Raw genomic sequence first — 15129 nt, 5'->3', positions numbered from 1 at the left:
TCCACGCAATTTGCAGAGCTCAGCGCAAGACGAAAACACGGTCCTCCTTCACACGTTATTAAGAATTTCAAGATGGCGACAGCAGAGCATTAAGCCAAGTGTGGGGCCCTTCTGAGCGCTGGCCCTGTGTGATGGCACAGGTCGCACGCGCAAGCAGCTGGCCCTGCACGTGCACAGGGCGGACACTCCATAGTCAGCCCCTGTGCCCACTGCTGCTGCTGTCTGTGACGGTCTTCACCACGAAGAGGTGTGGCCTCATGCAGGGAGACTCCTGGCCTGGAAGTCGGTCCTGCCCCTGCACCCTGACCTGCTGAACAGCCCCGGCCTGTCTCGCCTCTTGGAAGGCCTTGTGATGGAGCTGGGACAGATCTGCTGGTCAATGAGGCGACCCTCTGAGGAGGCCGAAGACCTTCAAGCCGTAGGCATCTGAGCAGGCACTGCCAGTCTGAGGCTGAACACCAAGACCCCCTGCCAGCGCTGGGACCACCATCCCACGGGATGGTGGGACCCAGTAGGAAAATATCTTCTTACTAACAGGGATTTTTTTCCTGGAAAATTCATTCCCAAAACCCATGATTCCGATGACAACAGCTATCCTCCCCTTCCTTCCCATCCTCGCTGGGAAAAGGGCGGATCACGCCAACACCTCCCCTGGAGAGAACGCCTTGTCACTCTCTGGAGAACCATGTCTCTCAAGTCGACATAAGAGCCCACATGGGACCAAATGCCCACCGTGCGCCGGGCACTTCTCATTTAGTCAACTCAGCAGTCCCCTGAGGCCCTCCCCCTTCCCAGAGGAGGAAACTGATCCAGAGGTAAAGTGACTTGCAGAGACCCAGCGCCAGTTAAGTGGCCGTGCAGGACGGAGCCAGGCCACATGCGCTGTCCGCAGCACTGGGCAGCACCTCTAGCTCCTGGCTGCCCATGACAGGAGTCAGGGGAGGCCCTGCTGCTCCTAACACAAAACAGGACTCGGGGTTCCTCAGGGGTCCCCCATAACTGCTAAGGCCAGGCTCCCCCACCCCACCACTGCACCAACAAACTGACTGCCAGCTACTGAAAACACGACTGAGAACTGAAGCCAGTGGGCCCCGGAGAACGCCGCCAAGTGTGCCGTGACCCAAACCTTGGGAGAGGAAAGTCCCCTGGGCTTCTGGCAACCGTCCTCCTGCCCCTGTAGGCAGATTAAAGAAAAAAGAAAACCCGGATATTGCACAAACACCCCCCTGGAGGGTCCTGAGCAGGCACATTTTGAAATAGCCGGCATGGTTCCGTTTGGGGAACACCCAGTTTCGTTTCCGCTTCCCCCTGGGTGATGGATGGCAAAGGGAAAACCACTGGACTGGTCTTAGAACTGGCCGAGACTGCCCAGGGCAGGCTCTGGCAGGGGGAAGGCGTGGTGCGCGGCTACCACCACACTCTTCACAACATCCCACACGTACCAAACACGTCCCCCACTTGACAGGCAGAGAAACTGAGGCTCCGTGCCTTCAGTTCCTTACCCAACACCAAACAGGTCTTCCTGACCTCCAGCCAGTGACCACTGCTCCCTACTGCCCAGGTCCCCATGGGGGACAGAGCAGAAGAGAACAGACGGCTCTTCCCAGAGCAACTGCTTTGGAGAAGGGTTTCCTTCTCCCGAGCGATCTCTTCCCATCACAGCTGCACAGGTGTGTGAGCTGAAGCAAGAGAAACCCTCTTGGTTACAGAAAAGGAGCTAAAGGAGAGAACAGAAGAAGACTCTTCCCAAGGGCAGAGACCATTAACCAGCACAGATGGCTACAGCTGAGCTGAAGTCTTTTTCTGGAGAGAGATTCCAAAATAGGAGGCTTGTAGCCGGCCCCGTGGCTTAGCGGTTAAGTGCGCGCGCTCCGCTGCTGGCGGCCCGGGTTCGGATCCCGGGATCGCACCGACGCGCCGCTTCTCCAGCCATGCTGAGGCCGCGTCCCACATACAGCAACTAGAAGGATGTGCAGCTATGACAGACAACTATCTACTGGGGCTTTGGGGGAAAAATAAATAAATAAAATCTTTAAAAAAGAAAAAAAAAAATAGGAGGCTGTGTGGGACTGGAGGTGGGGGCGGGGAGAGGATTCCAGCCTGTAATGCCCACTCTGAGCAATCCTAGACGAGGACATACCCCCAGGAGGGGGTTCTGTCCCCTGACCGTCTTTTCTCCCCAGCTCTATCCTCTTGGAAGAGGCGAAGCAAACGCAGATGCCTGTGGGGCCAGGAGGTAACCTCAGTGGGAAGGCGTGGGTGGGGACTGATGGGGCGTGGGCAGCCGCTACTCAGGTGACTGGTGCCACATAAGAAGGTGGGCTAGCGTGCCAGTTCTTCCAACCGTTCAAGAAGATCCACAAGTCTGAATTTTATGGGACATCTCTCCATTTTTAAATGTTGGTACCTAATTCCACTTTCTTAAAAATACTGTGTGAGCCCAAAAACACACGTGCAGCCTACATTTGGCCTGAGGTTGGAGAGTCTTAAGACGTCAGACCTGAAGCTTAGAACCACAAGGGACCCTGCGGGTTGCTTGTCCCAGCCCAGCTTCACAGGCCTGTGGTGAAGATCAGAGATGGCAATGTAGGTCAGAGAGCATTATACACTGTAAAGTGCAGTCCACACGGAGAGGGCTAGCATCCTCCCAGCAACCCCTCCTGTACTACTAGAAAGTTTCACCCCATGGGACTGAAATCTCAGTGGCCTTAGTCACTGGTCTTAGTTCTGCTTTCAGTGCCCACAGAGCCAGGAGGCTCCCAGTTTTTCCCCTAGATTATTTGAACACCTCCTTTTGACCCCACACAACAACCCTTCCCCAAAGAATACCCCATGGTCTCGCCAACGTGCCCCGGGACGGGGCTGCCTCACCCGGAACCATCTGGCCAACCTCCACACTCTGGTGGATGAAAAATGGTGGGGCCCGGGTGCGGGACCCCCAGATCTGGGTGCAGCGGCAGGCAGCTCATGTCACGTGCCACTAGGGAATCAGGGGACTAAAGCTTACCAACAGGGGACTCTAGGAGGTGACTATTTTTTTTGTATTGGCTTTGTGTTTTTAAAAACAGGGTTCTCTACAGACTCATTTAAAAGTGGTTCAAGACTTTTTTTGCTAGAATGTTCCTAAGTTGCAATCCCAAACATGGCATGAATTTTTCATCTTCCTTCTTTAAAAATAACACTAATAATGATGACAGCCACCTTGTATTAAGGACCCTGGGCCTGCCGCTTTGCCGACTCCTTCACACGCCTCGCAGCAGCCCCGGGGGTCAGGAGCCACTGAACTCTTCTCGTTGCAAAGGGAGCTAGTGAGGTTCAGAGAGGATGGGTGATTCCCCTGAGGCCACACAGTATAAGCACCAGTGGTAAAACCTGGATTCAAACCCAGACTCTGCCTCCAGAGCCCACTCTACTAGGCTATTATTTCTGGTGTCTTTACTGGCAATTACACTGGTGAACAAAATCAGCTTTTATCCTAAAATAACACGAAATAGTAATGAATGTGGGGGTCCAGTGGAGACTAATCCTCAAGGTAAGGTCTGCGGGCTCAGAGAGAAGCAAGGAATCCCCTCCCTCAGCAAACACTGCCACCTAGAGGGTGGCCGCGGGGCAGGAGGCAGAGAGACAGGTGAGGAAGGCTGCAGAGCAGGTAAGGGCACGCACCTTGTTGAGGCTGCTGCGGTCGCTGACGCTCTTGGTCAGCTGCTGGATCTCGGCCACCTGGTCGGCCAGCCGCTTCTGCTCGTTGAGTTTCTCAGCCAGCGTCTCCAGCTCCGTGAGGGCCAACTGCAGCGAGAGCCTGTCTGGGTGGCCCCTGGGGGTGTTCTTCAGCATGTCCTGCCGGAGCCCCAAGAGAGCCAGGACTGAGAACCCCCCAGCCCAGCAGACCCTCCACACCCCCTACAGAGACCAAGTCTGAGAAGGGCCCAGTGTGCAGCCAGGACAGACGGGACCTGTCCTAGAGCAGGGCCTGGAAAGAGCTAATGAATGAAAGAGAATACACTGAACGTGTGGGCCAATCTCTGATGCCCTGATCAACGGTATGCTGAGACGAGCACCCACTCCCGCAGCTGGCAGCTCTGAGGACAAGAAAACGCTGCTGGGGCCCTCGGCCTGGCAGCCACCCTGCCCAGCTCAGCAGCGGGGGCTCACCCCTTGACTGAGGACCCCCGGCCATCAGGGGAGGTGTCCCAAGCTCTGGGGGCCCTGCACAGGGCCTAACGCTCCCTCGGGAAGCCTGAAGCTGCCACAGTCGGCTCATTTACTGAGAGTCTCCTCCCTGCCAGGAGCCCCACAGGTCCTGGATTCCACGGGCCTTCACTCCCTTCCTGCAACCTGGGCTCAGGCCACCACCAGTCACTCAGCATTCCACATCAGGGGAAGCAGAAAATAAGTTGTCAGATCTGATCAACTCTACTCCAGGAGTGGAGAAAGAGGGGCAGCAGGGGGGCTGAGGCCCCGCCCACAGTCCACAGCACGCGTGGGTTATAGATGACGGGTGAGAAGCCACAAGGCTCGCACCAGCCCACTCATACCCTGCAGGTCAGAGGCTGCTAGAATCCCGGGGGGTACCTGGAGCAGGAGGATGAATTGCGGGAACCTCTGGATGGGCTTCACCATCAGCCCGTAGAGTGTGACGCGGTCGGGGCTACACACCTGTCGCCGCTGTTGGAGGGGAGGTGGAGTCAGTCGCTGACCCTCTGCAGCGAGGGCCCAGCACCCCAGGTGCGGCCACTGCCCGTCCTGGGCTCCTCTCCCCAGGCCCAGGACTCTGCTCAGCCTTGCGCCTGAGAGAACAGCCCAGGAGGGGTCCCTGGTTCCACAGCCTGGGGTCCCGGCCACCACTGGGGTCCCTGCACAGCCCCTCACCTTGGGGAAACTAGAGCAGTCCTGTTAAGGTCTCTGGACCAAAAGCATAACTGGGAAATTCAGCAATTCATTCTAGAAGTAGTCGAGATAACCATTCCCTGCTCTTAAATGGAAGCAGTAGGGTCCAGGCCAGAGTGAGGGGAGGGCACAGGGCATCTCTCACTATCCTGTCTCTTGCATCTGTTTCCACCACTCCATCCACACACCTATCACCTGGATCCCCGCCCTCATCCCCTGCTACCTAGGCTGCTGCCACAGCTCCTCCACTGGCCTCCACTTCCATCTGCCCCGGCCCAAAACTCAGCGGCTCCTCACTGCCTGAAACACGACGTCCTCGCCCCTGGGCCTGGAGGTCCAGAACCGCCCGAACTGAACTCAGCTGCCTCTGACCCTTCTCTCTTGGGCCTCCCCAATAGGCACCCGGTCTCCCAGATCCATCCCAACTCACCAGTCCCCATCCTCCTGCCTCTGACCTTTGCCCCACCACCCTGACCTGGAACACCCTATTCTCCATCTCCATCTATTACAATCCCCCCAGGACCCATGTCAGATGGCACCCCATTGAGAAAGCCCCCCGACCCTCTTGGATAAGAGCAGTGGGTTCCTCAGCTGAGGCCCCGGCTCCTAGCCCACCTACCCCCTCCGCTAGGTGGCATGCTCCCTGGAGGCGGGGTCTCCATCTGATTCACCTGACTGCATACCCCAGGAAATTGAGGGGAGCCTGACCACAGCTACATGAGACCTTTGGTCCTTTAACCTCTATTCTCACACGGGATCCCCAAGTCACCCTTTTGAGGAATTTTCCTCACTGTTTTACAAATAAGGAAAAGGGATGAACCCGGTGACAAGCTGAGCCATACCTGGAGGCCCACCTGAGCCCACCCACCAGAGGAATGGGGCCCCAACAGGGCTGGATCTACCTGCCCAGGCCCGCCACGTCCCTACCCATCAAGAGATGTCACAGGCTCCCCTTTCACCTTCAAAGCTCTGGGACCCCAAGCAGCTTACAGACACTTTAACTACCACCTCCTGTTGGGGAGCAGGAGGGACCCACTGTCTCCCATGGGACTAGGGGTGCCCCAAAGGAAAGAGGGGCATTGTCCAGGCCGAAGTGATGATGTGATAGCCGAGGCTGGGCCACAATGCCCCCTCTCTCCTGAGATACCCTCCTGCCCCCACCTTCACCAGCGTCCCAGGGAGAGGGGCCCTGACCGCCCTTGGGCCCACCTTGAGGAACTCGAGGAAGGCGGGCTTGGTGAGACAGGCCTTTTTGATGATGGACATGGCGTTGGTGAAGTTGTTCACGTAGTCACTGTACACGTCAAGCACCATGGACTTGGAGAACTGTAAAGGGCGTGGAAGGGAGGGTCACGGCGACGTGAGGGAAAGGGCGGCCAGCACCCCCCTCACCAAGCGCCCCAACTCTTCCCCTCCACCTGGAGGCCCTCAAGCAGTCTCGAGGTCAGAAAACCTGCGACTCCACTGAGAGGAGGGAACTGGGCTCAGAGAGGTGAAGAGATGCCCAAGGTCGCAGGGAGGAAGAGGCGGTGCCGAGGAGAACCCGGCACAGCAGCCCCGGCCCACAGGAAAGGGGGGCAGGCATGGCGCCCATTTTCTACATGCACTTCCTCACCACCTCCTGGCCCTCCACCCTCAAGGACCTGCTCCTGACCCCGAACCCCTTGGACACACCAACCAGGGCGTCAGATCTATTGAGTGCTGAAGTTTTCAAAACATACTCTTTTCCTTTTAGCAGAACCCAATTTACCTAAAACAGATCAAAGCGGAGTTCCACCGACTGGACTCTCCCTCACCCCATGAATCTCTCAGGGGCCCACAGACGTCAGTTTGAAAAGCCACAAGTCCAGCGCACCCCTGCATTCCACAGATGGAGACCTGAGCCCGGAGAGGGCCCTAGAGCCACCTAATGTTACAAAACTGAGCTGGGACCAGGCCAGGTCTCCTGGAGCATGATCCAGTGCACCCCCGACAACCTGCAGCATCCTCTGGGGGCCAAGGCTGTGGTGTGAGCATCTCAAACAGCGGTCACTCTGTGAGTGCTCAGCAAGGCAGCTGCAGACCGGCCAGGTGACTGCCCACAGTGGCCAGTCTCCTGGAGGTGCTCCCACCTGGACAGAGCCAGAACAGTGAGCTGGCTTCACCAGCACCACGCCTGCCCCAAGGACACACTGGAAGGGGTCACGCCCACCCCCAGCCTAGGCCAGGCAGCCTCAGGCCCTGCCACCCTCTGACCCTGCTGGCTTGGACAAGTGACCAGGCGGAGGCGGGAGGCTGGCCTGGATGACACCCAGGTCAGGGCCACGGTTTTTACCTTGGTGAGTCAGGGAAAGAGAGTTTGGGGACACCTACTGAAGCCACAAAGAGGTCCCCGATCTTCTCGGTGGAGTCCCACTCGGCCACGCGGGAGGACAGGGCGATCTGGAACATCGAGTGGCAGTGCAGGATCTCCTTCACGCGGAAGAACACCACCTGGCACTTGCGGACGCTCAGCGCCTTGGGCTCCATCTCCATCAGGGGGTTGCGGTAATCCTGCCAGGGTGGGTGAGGGTGAGCACCCCAAGGCCGGGCCACAGCCCCTCCCACCCACCACCCTCATGGCAACCTGGACAAGGCCAATCAGAACTCCACAGGCCCTGGGTGGACCTTCCTGTTGGGAGAAGCACTTATCATACCTCACTCTCCACCTGTCCTTCTGGAAGGCTCTCCAAGAATCTAACACTCCTGGCCCCTCTTCGCCCACCCACAGCCCACCCCCAGGACTCATGTGTTAAGCTAGACTGGAAAGAAGATACCTGCTGCAGGGAGCTCCACAGAGGAGGCCCCGAGGGCCAGGTTGGACCTGTTCAGCTCTGCCAACGACTGAGCCCGTCTAACCGAGTAGTGACAGTGATGTCACAGAAAGCTCCCTTGGCCCCCTGACCTAGAGCCCCCCTCTCCAACCTGCTTTGACAGAAAACATGATATTTTCATCTCCACCTGCCTGATGTCTGGGATCCCCTCTGTGGATGGGAGGGAAGAGAGGGTGTTATTAGCACCCTCTAACCCCGACAACTCCCTTTCCCGGTGGCCTCACTCTGAGAGCCCCCAACATCCCAGAAGATTCACCATCTCAGGAATGCAAATGACAGACCAGGCCGGCACGCCTTAGTCAAGTCACACGAGCATCTACTTAGCAATCCCTGGGTATCCTGACAGCAAGAGAGGGGGTGCATCCTTCCCCTGGCCTCAGGGAGCTCCAGGATGATGGGGAGACACGGCCCCGCCCCAGGGGGCTCCCGGAGCGCCGAGGAAGGCATGGTCCCTTCTGGGCACAAAAGAGACCACATGCCCTCGACAATCCAGGACAGCCCTCATTTCACAGAACCCCAACTTTGTTTCAGAAAATACAGTCCTCCCATGAACACCAAAGCATCAGGAATTCTTGGTGCCCCCATCTGGAGGTCCTGCTGTCCCTATAAAAGTGCTGGCTCTAGGCCCCTTCCCCTTAAAGCCGCCCAGAGCCCCCAGACACTCCTTGTAAAGTGTCCCTCCAGGGTCCTCGCTGCCCTCCCCCCAGAGGCCCCCAGCGTCATACCTGGAGTACCCGCTTCAAAGACTCCACGTAGCTGCCTTCGCTCTGCACGATGGAGCCCAGGATGTGCCTCCGGACCACCTGCTCGGGCCGGAAAGCACGGTCAGTGCTGCGCCAATCACAGCACAGAGCGAGAACCTGCTGTGTGCAGAGCCCCGGTGATGGGAAGAGGAGTCATGATGTCCAGAGGAGCTGACGGCTGCGGGACAGAAGGGACCCGTCCCTCCCAGAGCTGGCTCCTGGGACCACTGGGGCCTGGCGGGCCGGCATTTCCTCCCAGAGCCCCTGCCCGCCCCAGAGAAACACCTGTGCTCCCCAGACTGCAGGATAGGCACAGGGGGTGCCAGTTCTCAAGTCCCCTGCCCGGCCTCTGCTCGCATACATCCAGGGATGGGGGAATCACCACCTCTCCTCCATGGGGACGGGTAGTCGGTCCATCTTTGGACAACTCTAGTAGAAAACTCTTTCTTAGATGAAACTGAATCTCAATTCCCACCACTCACAGATCCAATCCTTAACCAATGCCTCTCCTACAAGACAGTCCTTGGGCTGCAGCCCCCAACATGTGGGCTCCACTTCAGGCTAAACACCCCAGTCCCTTCCCCTTTCCCTCTCGCCGTCCCCATCTCTCCTCAGCCCAAATCAACTCGGCCCTCAGGAGCAGCCTGACCAGCACCCCGTCAAGAAGCCCTCACCTGGACACGGCAGGGCGGACGGGGGCGGGCGGCGGCAAACTTTGCTGCACGCTGGAATCATGTGGGCATCTTTAAAAAATACCGTCCCCTAGCTCCCACCACAGACATTCTGATGGAATTCGTATGGGATGTGACCTGGTTATGGGCGTTTTGCAAGCTTCCCAGGTGATCCTATTGTGTAGTGAAACCAGGACAGATCTTGTGAAAGCTGTCATATATGAGAGGTGTCCAAGCGGGGAGCCTGTCCACCGTGGTCCAGGGCTGGGAGGGTGCCTGACTGCCACTGTGCCCCTGACTGCCGTCCTGAAAGCATCAATGCAGACGCCCACCACCATCTCCCCTGCTCCCTCTGCCGCCTCCCCCGTGCCTCTGGCACACTTCTCCTCTCTTCCCGCTGCCCTGCCTGCGGCCCAGGCCCGCCCATGGCCCACACAGCCCCAGGGCTGTGTGACGGGCCTGGCCACTGTCCGTGAAGCTGTCCCACAGTTGGATGCATTGTCAACACTCCCCAGGTACCCGAGCCGTTCCAGAGCAGATTTCTCAACCTCAGCACATCGACGTTTGGGGCCGGATAAGTCTCTGAGGTGGGGGCTGTCCTCTGCCCTGTGGGATGTTCAGCAGCATCCCTGGCCCCACCCACTAGATGCCAGGAGCACCCCCAGCTGTGACCACCAAAAACATCACCAGACTAAAAAAATGTCCCCTAGGGGGCAAAATCGCCTTGGTTGAGAGCCATTGGCCTAGGGTAACCAACGTTGCCTAAACCAGGAAACGCAAAAGGCTCCCGAGGAGAGAGACCCGGCCGACACCAGGCAGAGGACACCTGGATTACAAGCTGGAAGCCTGGGGTCTCATCTGGCTCCAACAGCTCTGCTGGCAACCGGCTGCATTGGGCCGGGGGCGGGGTACCATCTCGGCGCCTGTCAGGGGCCAGGCAGGGAATGGACTCCCAGACGGGAGGCATGGCCACATCTCCCTGAATTTCAAAAGAGGCCAAACATCAGGATTTTCTGCCAACCAAACAAAACAGCAAATCCCTCTACTGAGCTTGCGGCCCCAACACGTCGTGCACAGTGTGCTCACAGCCAGAGGAAAGCAGGGTCTCGCACACTGTCTCGTGGCTGGGAAAGCCCCGACTGGGAAGGAATCAGCGTGACTCTGCCAAGGTCCCAGAGCAAAGCCACCCGACCTCAGTGTGATGCTCTGGGAGAGGGAAGACATCGCCCCAAGGGCCCCGGCTCCTGGGAGAAGCCCGCGGCGACTCTGAGGCCCGACCTGACGGCAGGTGGACGGAGGATTGCACCGGGCACCTCCAGAGTCTTCCCTGAGCTGGATTAGCTCAGTGCTTCTCAACCCTTTTTTTATTGCAGTCCCTTTCTTCAAACAACACTTTCGTTTGAAACAGGTAATAGGAGCTGCTCTGGTTGCCGTGGGGGTGGGAAGCTCGTGCTCCAAACGCTGGGGCCCACCGCCCCCCAGGACCAAGGCATAGAACCCACGGGGTCCAATTTGGGAAGTCTGTGCAGCTGGCTGAGAAGAGACCCAGGAGCCCCCTGACCGTCACTTGTCCTTCAAGACCCAGACCTGCATGGCCCCAGGTAGCAGGCTGGGACCTCCATCCGTCCCCTCCCCTGCAAACCCCCAACCCCCCGTTCCCCTCACAGACCTGCTGAGGGCTCAGGCCATCGGGCATGGGGCCCAGCTCCGGGGCCGGGGGCTTGATGTCCGAAACGCTGACCTCCAAGATCCCCATGTCCTCCTCCTCCGAGTCACCTGGAAAGTCAGATGGGCTGGTGACATGTGCAAGGTGTGTGCTCAGACTCCAGGAGCTGGGACCCACCCTAGACCAGGGTCGTGGGGATGAGCAGCTCTGGAGCCACACGGGCCAGGGCCTACTCACTGCTACCCACTGCGAGAATCGTCTGTCCATAAATAAATGAGAGTAAGCGAGCGAGGCAATACAAAGCAGCATGCCGCGGGGGCTCGGCTGGCAGAACCCACTCTGCCAGAAGCCAGTGTCCCCGCTCAGACCCGCCTACTTCTGGCCTGGCGAAGGCCAGGCTGCCCATGTCCCCATCACTAGGCACTAAAAATAGTATTTTTCTGGACGCCTAAAAGAAGGAAGAAAGTAAGCCCCGAGAAGAACGGGGCTGTTTGGCTTTTTGTGTTCATCACTCAAAAAGAAAAAAATGCAAACATTTAAAAGGAAAAAAGTTCACTGTTGTCCGATAGGGACACATGGGCATGACTGGGGGTGTCTCAGATGGAGGACAGGAGACAGACAGGCTCAGGCAGCGAGAAAGAGGGGAGGTTGGGCAGGGATCTGCCCTTGGAGGTTCCAGTCCCCAAAACAGAGAGACACAGGCTCAGGGAGATGGGACCCCAGCTGCTCACGGCTCTGAAACCCAGTGGCGGCAGCTGTGGGCAGCAGGAAGCGGGCGCTGTGGGGAAGCTGGGAAGAAAGGAGAAGTGGCAGTAACCCCGGGGGGGCCGAGGGAGCAGGGACACCCAGGCGGGCCCTTACCTGAGCAGGACACAGAAGAGGAGGAGGAGGGACAGCGGATGACAGCGTGAGGGTGGGGGTGGTGGAGGCCCTCCTGCCTGGCCCACATGGCACCCCGGGCATCACTCCGCACCCACCCCAGCCGCCGGCCCCGCGGCTTCCTCTTCCCCCATGCGCCACTGGGTAACATTCTTGGCCGGTGATTCGAGCCCTGCCGCGGCTATTAATAACGCCTCTGGTGGGAGGGCCACTTTAGGAAAGGCTCTGGGCTAAGGGGAGGGGCAGGGAGGGCCTGGGGAGAGCCCGCTGGCCGCCTGGCCGGCCTGGGGGTGGGGAGGATGACCAGGAACAGTTCCCAGCCAGCCGGCCTGTGCACCCTGTCCTTTCTCCAAGCCACTCCACTAAGTTTGGAATGGCTCCTCGGCCTGCCCCCTCCCTCATCGGGGGCCAGGGAGGGGGCCAGGGCCCCCCCAAAGGTTTACTGCTGCACCGTTAAGCCCATTTCACAGATGAAGAACCTGCCGCTCCGAGAGGGGAAGAACTGTGTAAGGTCACATAGCCAGGAGGTCGTGGAACCAAGATCTGAACCCAGCGAGATGCTGCCCTAGCAGCAATACCTCCACTCAGTGACTGCCCACCGAGAAGAATGCCTGTCACACAGGGGCCGTGCGCTGTGCCAGGCTCATTCCATGCACTTCCTCAGTCATCCTCACCACAGCCCCCTGAGACAGATGCCATATTAGCCCCATTGTATAGATGAGGAAACTGAGGCACAGAGAGGGTAAAATACACAACTTTTCAAGAGGGCACAGAGTCTCAAAGTTCTCCCTGGCCTCAATGCCCGTGCTGACCTGGCCCCGATCTCTCATTCCTGCCCTCGGTCCAGCCAGATGAAGCCTCTTCCAGCCCTTCCATGCCTGTGCGTCCCCAGGCAAGTCACTGAACCACTCTGTGCCTGTTCCCTCATCTCCAAATGGGATCAGCACAGTCCTCTGTACCTGTTTAGTGTTTATAAGGATTAAGTGAGGAACCGTAAAGCTCTTAAGAGAGTGCCTGGCACACAATAAATACTCGATAAACGTTGACTATCACGAAATTCATTCCTTGGACATCTCATACTTCCGCACCTCTGGGCCTTTGCATGCGCTCGCTCCTCCACCCGGAGCACTTGTTCCCTGCCCCGTTTCCTGCTGTCCGACTGACCTGGGTCTCCTTCTCCTTCTGCTCTCAGCCCTTCCCAGGCCTTTCATTCCCGCATTCCATACTCATTTCCTCCATGCTCCCACCACAGTACCCCACCTCCCACCAGGTACCCCACCGTGTGGCTGGTGGATCTCAACTGTCATCTCCTGTTTACACGCCTGTCTCCCCCACTGCACCAAGAGCTCCTGGAAGAAATGCTGCTTAATTCATCTTAGTGTCCTTGACCCAGGGGATGCTAAGGGGGCATGGCACTTGGTGGGTGTTCAATAAATGTGGGCTGGTGGAGAGACGGGTGGATGGATAAAGGAAGGAATGAACGGGAGCACCCAAAGATGCGGCCAGGGGACCCCGACACTGCAGGAGGCAGGAGGCCAAGGCAGAAGGCCACGACAAAAAGCAAGGGCGGGGACGCTAAAGGGAAAGGCCCTGCCCCTCCCAGAAGAGACAGCCACCCTGCCAGAGTGGGAAACAGGCTGGGACCGGTCCCCAACCCCCAACACCAGAGGAGCCCACACACCAAGTGACCTCGCCCACTTGTTCCCACGGTCACAGGGCTGAGCACCGACCCGCCTCCCAGTGGGCCCGCAGAGCCTCACCGAGGACGTCTTTTCTGTGCAAGAACGACACTTTGCGCATGACGGCGATCCTCGTCTTCTCCAGCCCATCCTTGGTCCCGCTCTTGGCGGCCTTCATGAGCTGGGTCATCTGAGCAAAGGCAGAGGGCTCATCAGAGAAGCTGAGGGAGGCCCTGGGACACCTGCCACCAAGGCCACCAGCCCCACACAGACCTCCCGGCCCAGGCTGCTGGCGTCAGGACCCCGGGGCCCATTCCTTCCCAGGGAGGTGGGCAGTAGAGGTCAAGAGAGACAGCGGGGCAGTGCACCCCAAGACCTCTTGGGATGGAGTGAGAAGAGGCATTCATACCTGGGGGATTTCCCTCTTTATGAGCAAGGGGAGGTCCTACCAATTTTTTTCCTTTGGGACAAACTACGGGGGTAGGTGTCAAATGAAAGAGACGGTGTGACACTGGGGAAAAGGCTTGAGGCCTGGAGTCCTAGGCCTGGGTTCAAATCGCAGCTCCGCCACTTCCTAGCGGCATGACTCTGGACAAGTCTTAACCTCACTGAGCCTCAGTTTCCCCACTGAGACTCGCCAGGGTCTGTGAGGACTAAGCAGACAAGGTCTGGGAAAGTGCACCGAACAATGAAACAAGCTGTACAAGTGTCAGGGGTTACTTCAGGGGCAACCAAAAGGAGGGGAGGCCCCCATCCCATCTGCGGAACCCCAGTGAGGAACCCCATCCCTTGCCCCCCCAACAGCCAGGTTTCTTACTGAGCCACTGCCCGGGAAAGGGGGAAGGCGGAAGTGCAGAGTGCAGCTCCTCTCGGGAGGGAGGGGCCCATGGACACGGGCGCAGCAAGCCAAGCAGGGCACGAGGCGTGGGGGGACGGCGTGCCTGGGAGGGGGGAGCGGGCACCCTGGGCGCTGGGGGAGCCCCGGGCCTGCAAGAGAGCTGCTGTCCCCTAACTCATTTTTTTGTCCCCCCAGCCTAGCCATGGCATCTTCCCCGACGCACAGCCAGTCCTGTCCAATAGGACTTTCTACAACGATGGAAATGCTCTCTCTCTGTGCTGTCCAATACGGCAGCCACTAGCCACATGTAACTTCTGGATACTTGGAAGCTGGCTGGTGCAACTGAAAACCCAAATTCCTGATTATATTTAATTTTAATTAATTTAAATGTAAATAGCCACATGGCTATCATAATGGAGAGTGCCATTCTAGGAAAACTCTCTCCTTCCCGAAGCTCTGCTGAAGGTGGGGAGCGCTCGTCTGGAGGGTCTCCGGTCTCTGCTCTCACTATCACCTTCCTCCAAAAACCCCTTGGTCCCCACTTAAGGGCCTGCGCACTTCTAGGGGGTCTGGGTAAGGGAGGCTTGCCACAAACCCAGTGGGAGCTGGGCTGCGGGCAGGGTGGTGGCTTTTCAGGAACAAGGATGACTTTCTGGAAACAATCGTCGGGGCGAAAGGGAAGTCCCCAGCTCCTCCCTGCATCTAAATAGTACAATTGTACAGCAGCGTTTGCTGGCCTTTTGTGGGGTGGTCGTGAAGGCCTGTGAGAGTCTAACGAGAGGGACAGATGTTGACCCCAAAACTGCACAGAGACGCACAGACTCTTCCAGGGGCTCACAATACCCGCACTGGAAACCTCCAGTCCAGAGCCCAGGTCCTGCCCTGGCAGGAAGCCGTCATGAGGGCTGTCCTAG

The 15129-nt window shown here is 58.2% G+C and overlaps 1 protein-coding gene across 13 annotated transcripts in view; it reads right to left on the bottom strand.

Annotated features, from left to right (window-relative positions):
* The window catches only part of ARHGEF10L (Rho guanine nucleotide exchange factor 10 like), a 155474-nt gene that overhangs the window by 58734 nt on the left and 81611 nt on the right, over positions 1-15129 (bottom strand). For 12 of the 13 annotated variants that reach the window (XM_058553030.1, XM_058553039.1, XM_058553029.1 and 9 more), the window contains 7 exons: positions 13459-13567; positions 10823-10929; positions 8465-8542; positions 7240-7419; positions 6097-6213; positions 4573-4665; positions 3664-3837 (listed from right to left, as the gene is read on the bottom strand). In XM_058553030.1, coding sequence (XP_058409013.1) covers positions 3664-3837; positions 4573-4665; positions 6097-6213; positions 7240-7419; positions 8465-8542; positions 10823-10929; positions 13459-13567 — 858 coding nt within the window. The other variant, XM_058553042.1, reaches the window with a different exon arrangement.

This window comes from Diceros bicornis, chromosome 13, assembly GCF_020826845.1.
Source record: "Diceros bicornis minor isolate mBicDic1 chromosome 13, mDicBic1.mat.cur, whole genome shotgun sequence".
NCBI lineage: Eukaryota > Metazoa > Chordata > Mammalia > Perissodactyla > Rhinocerotidae > Diceros > Diceros bicornis.
Note: the sequence above shows the minus strand (reverse complement) of the source record. Positions and strands in the feature narration are given on the sequence as shown.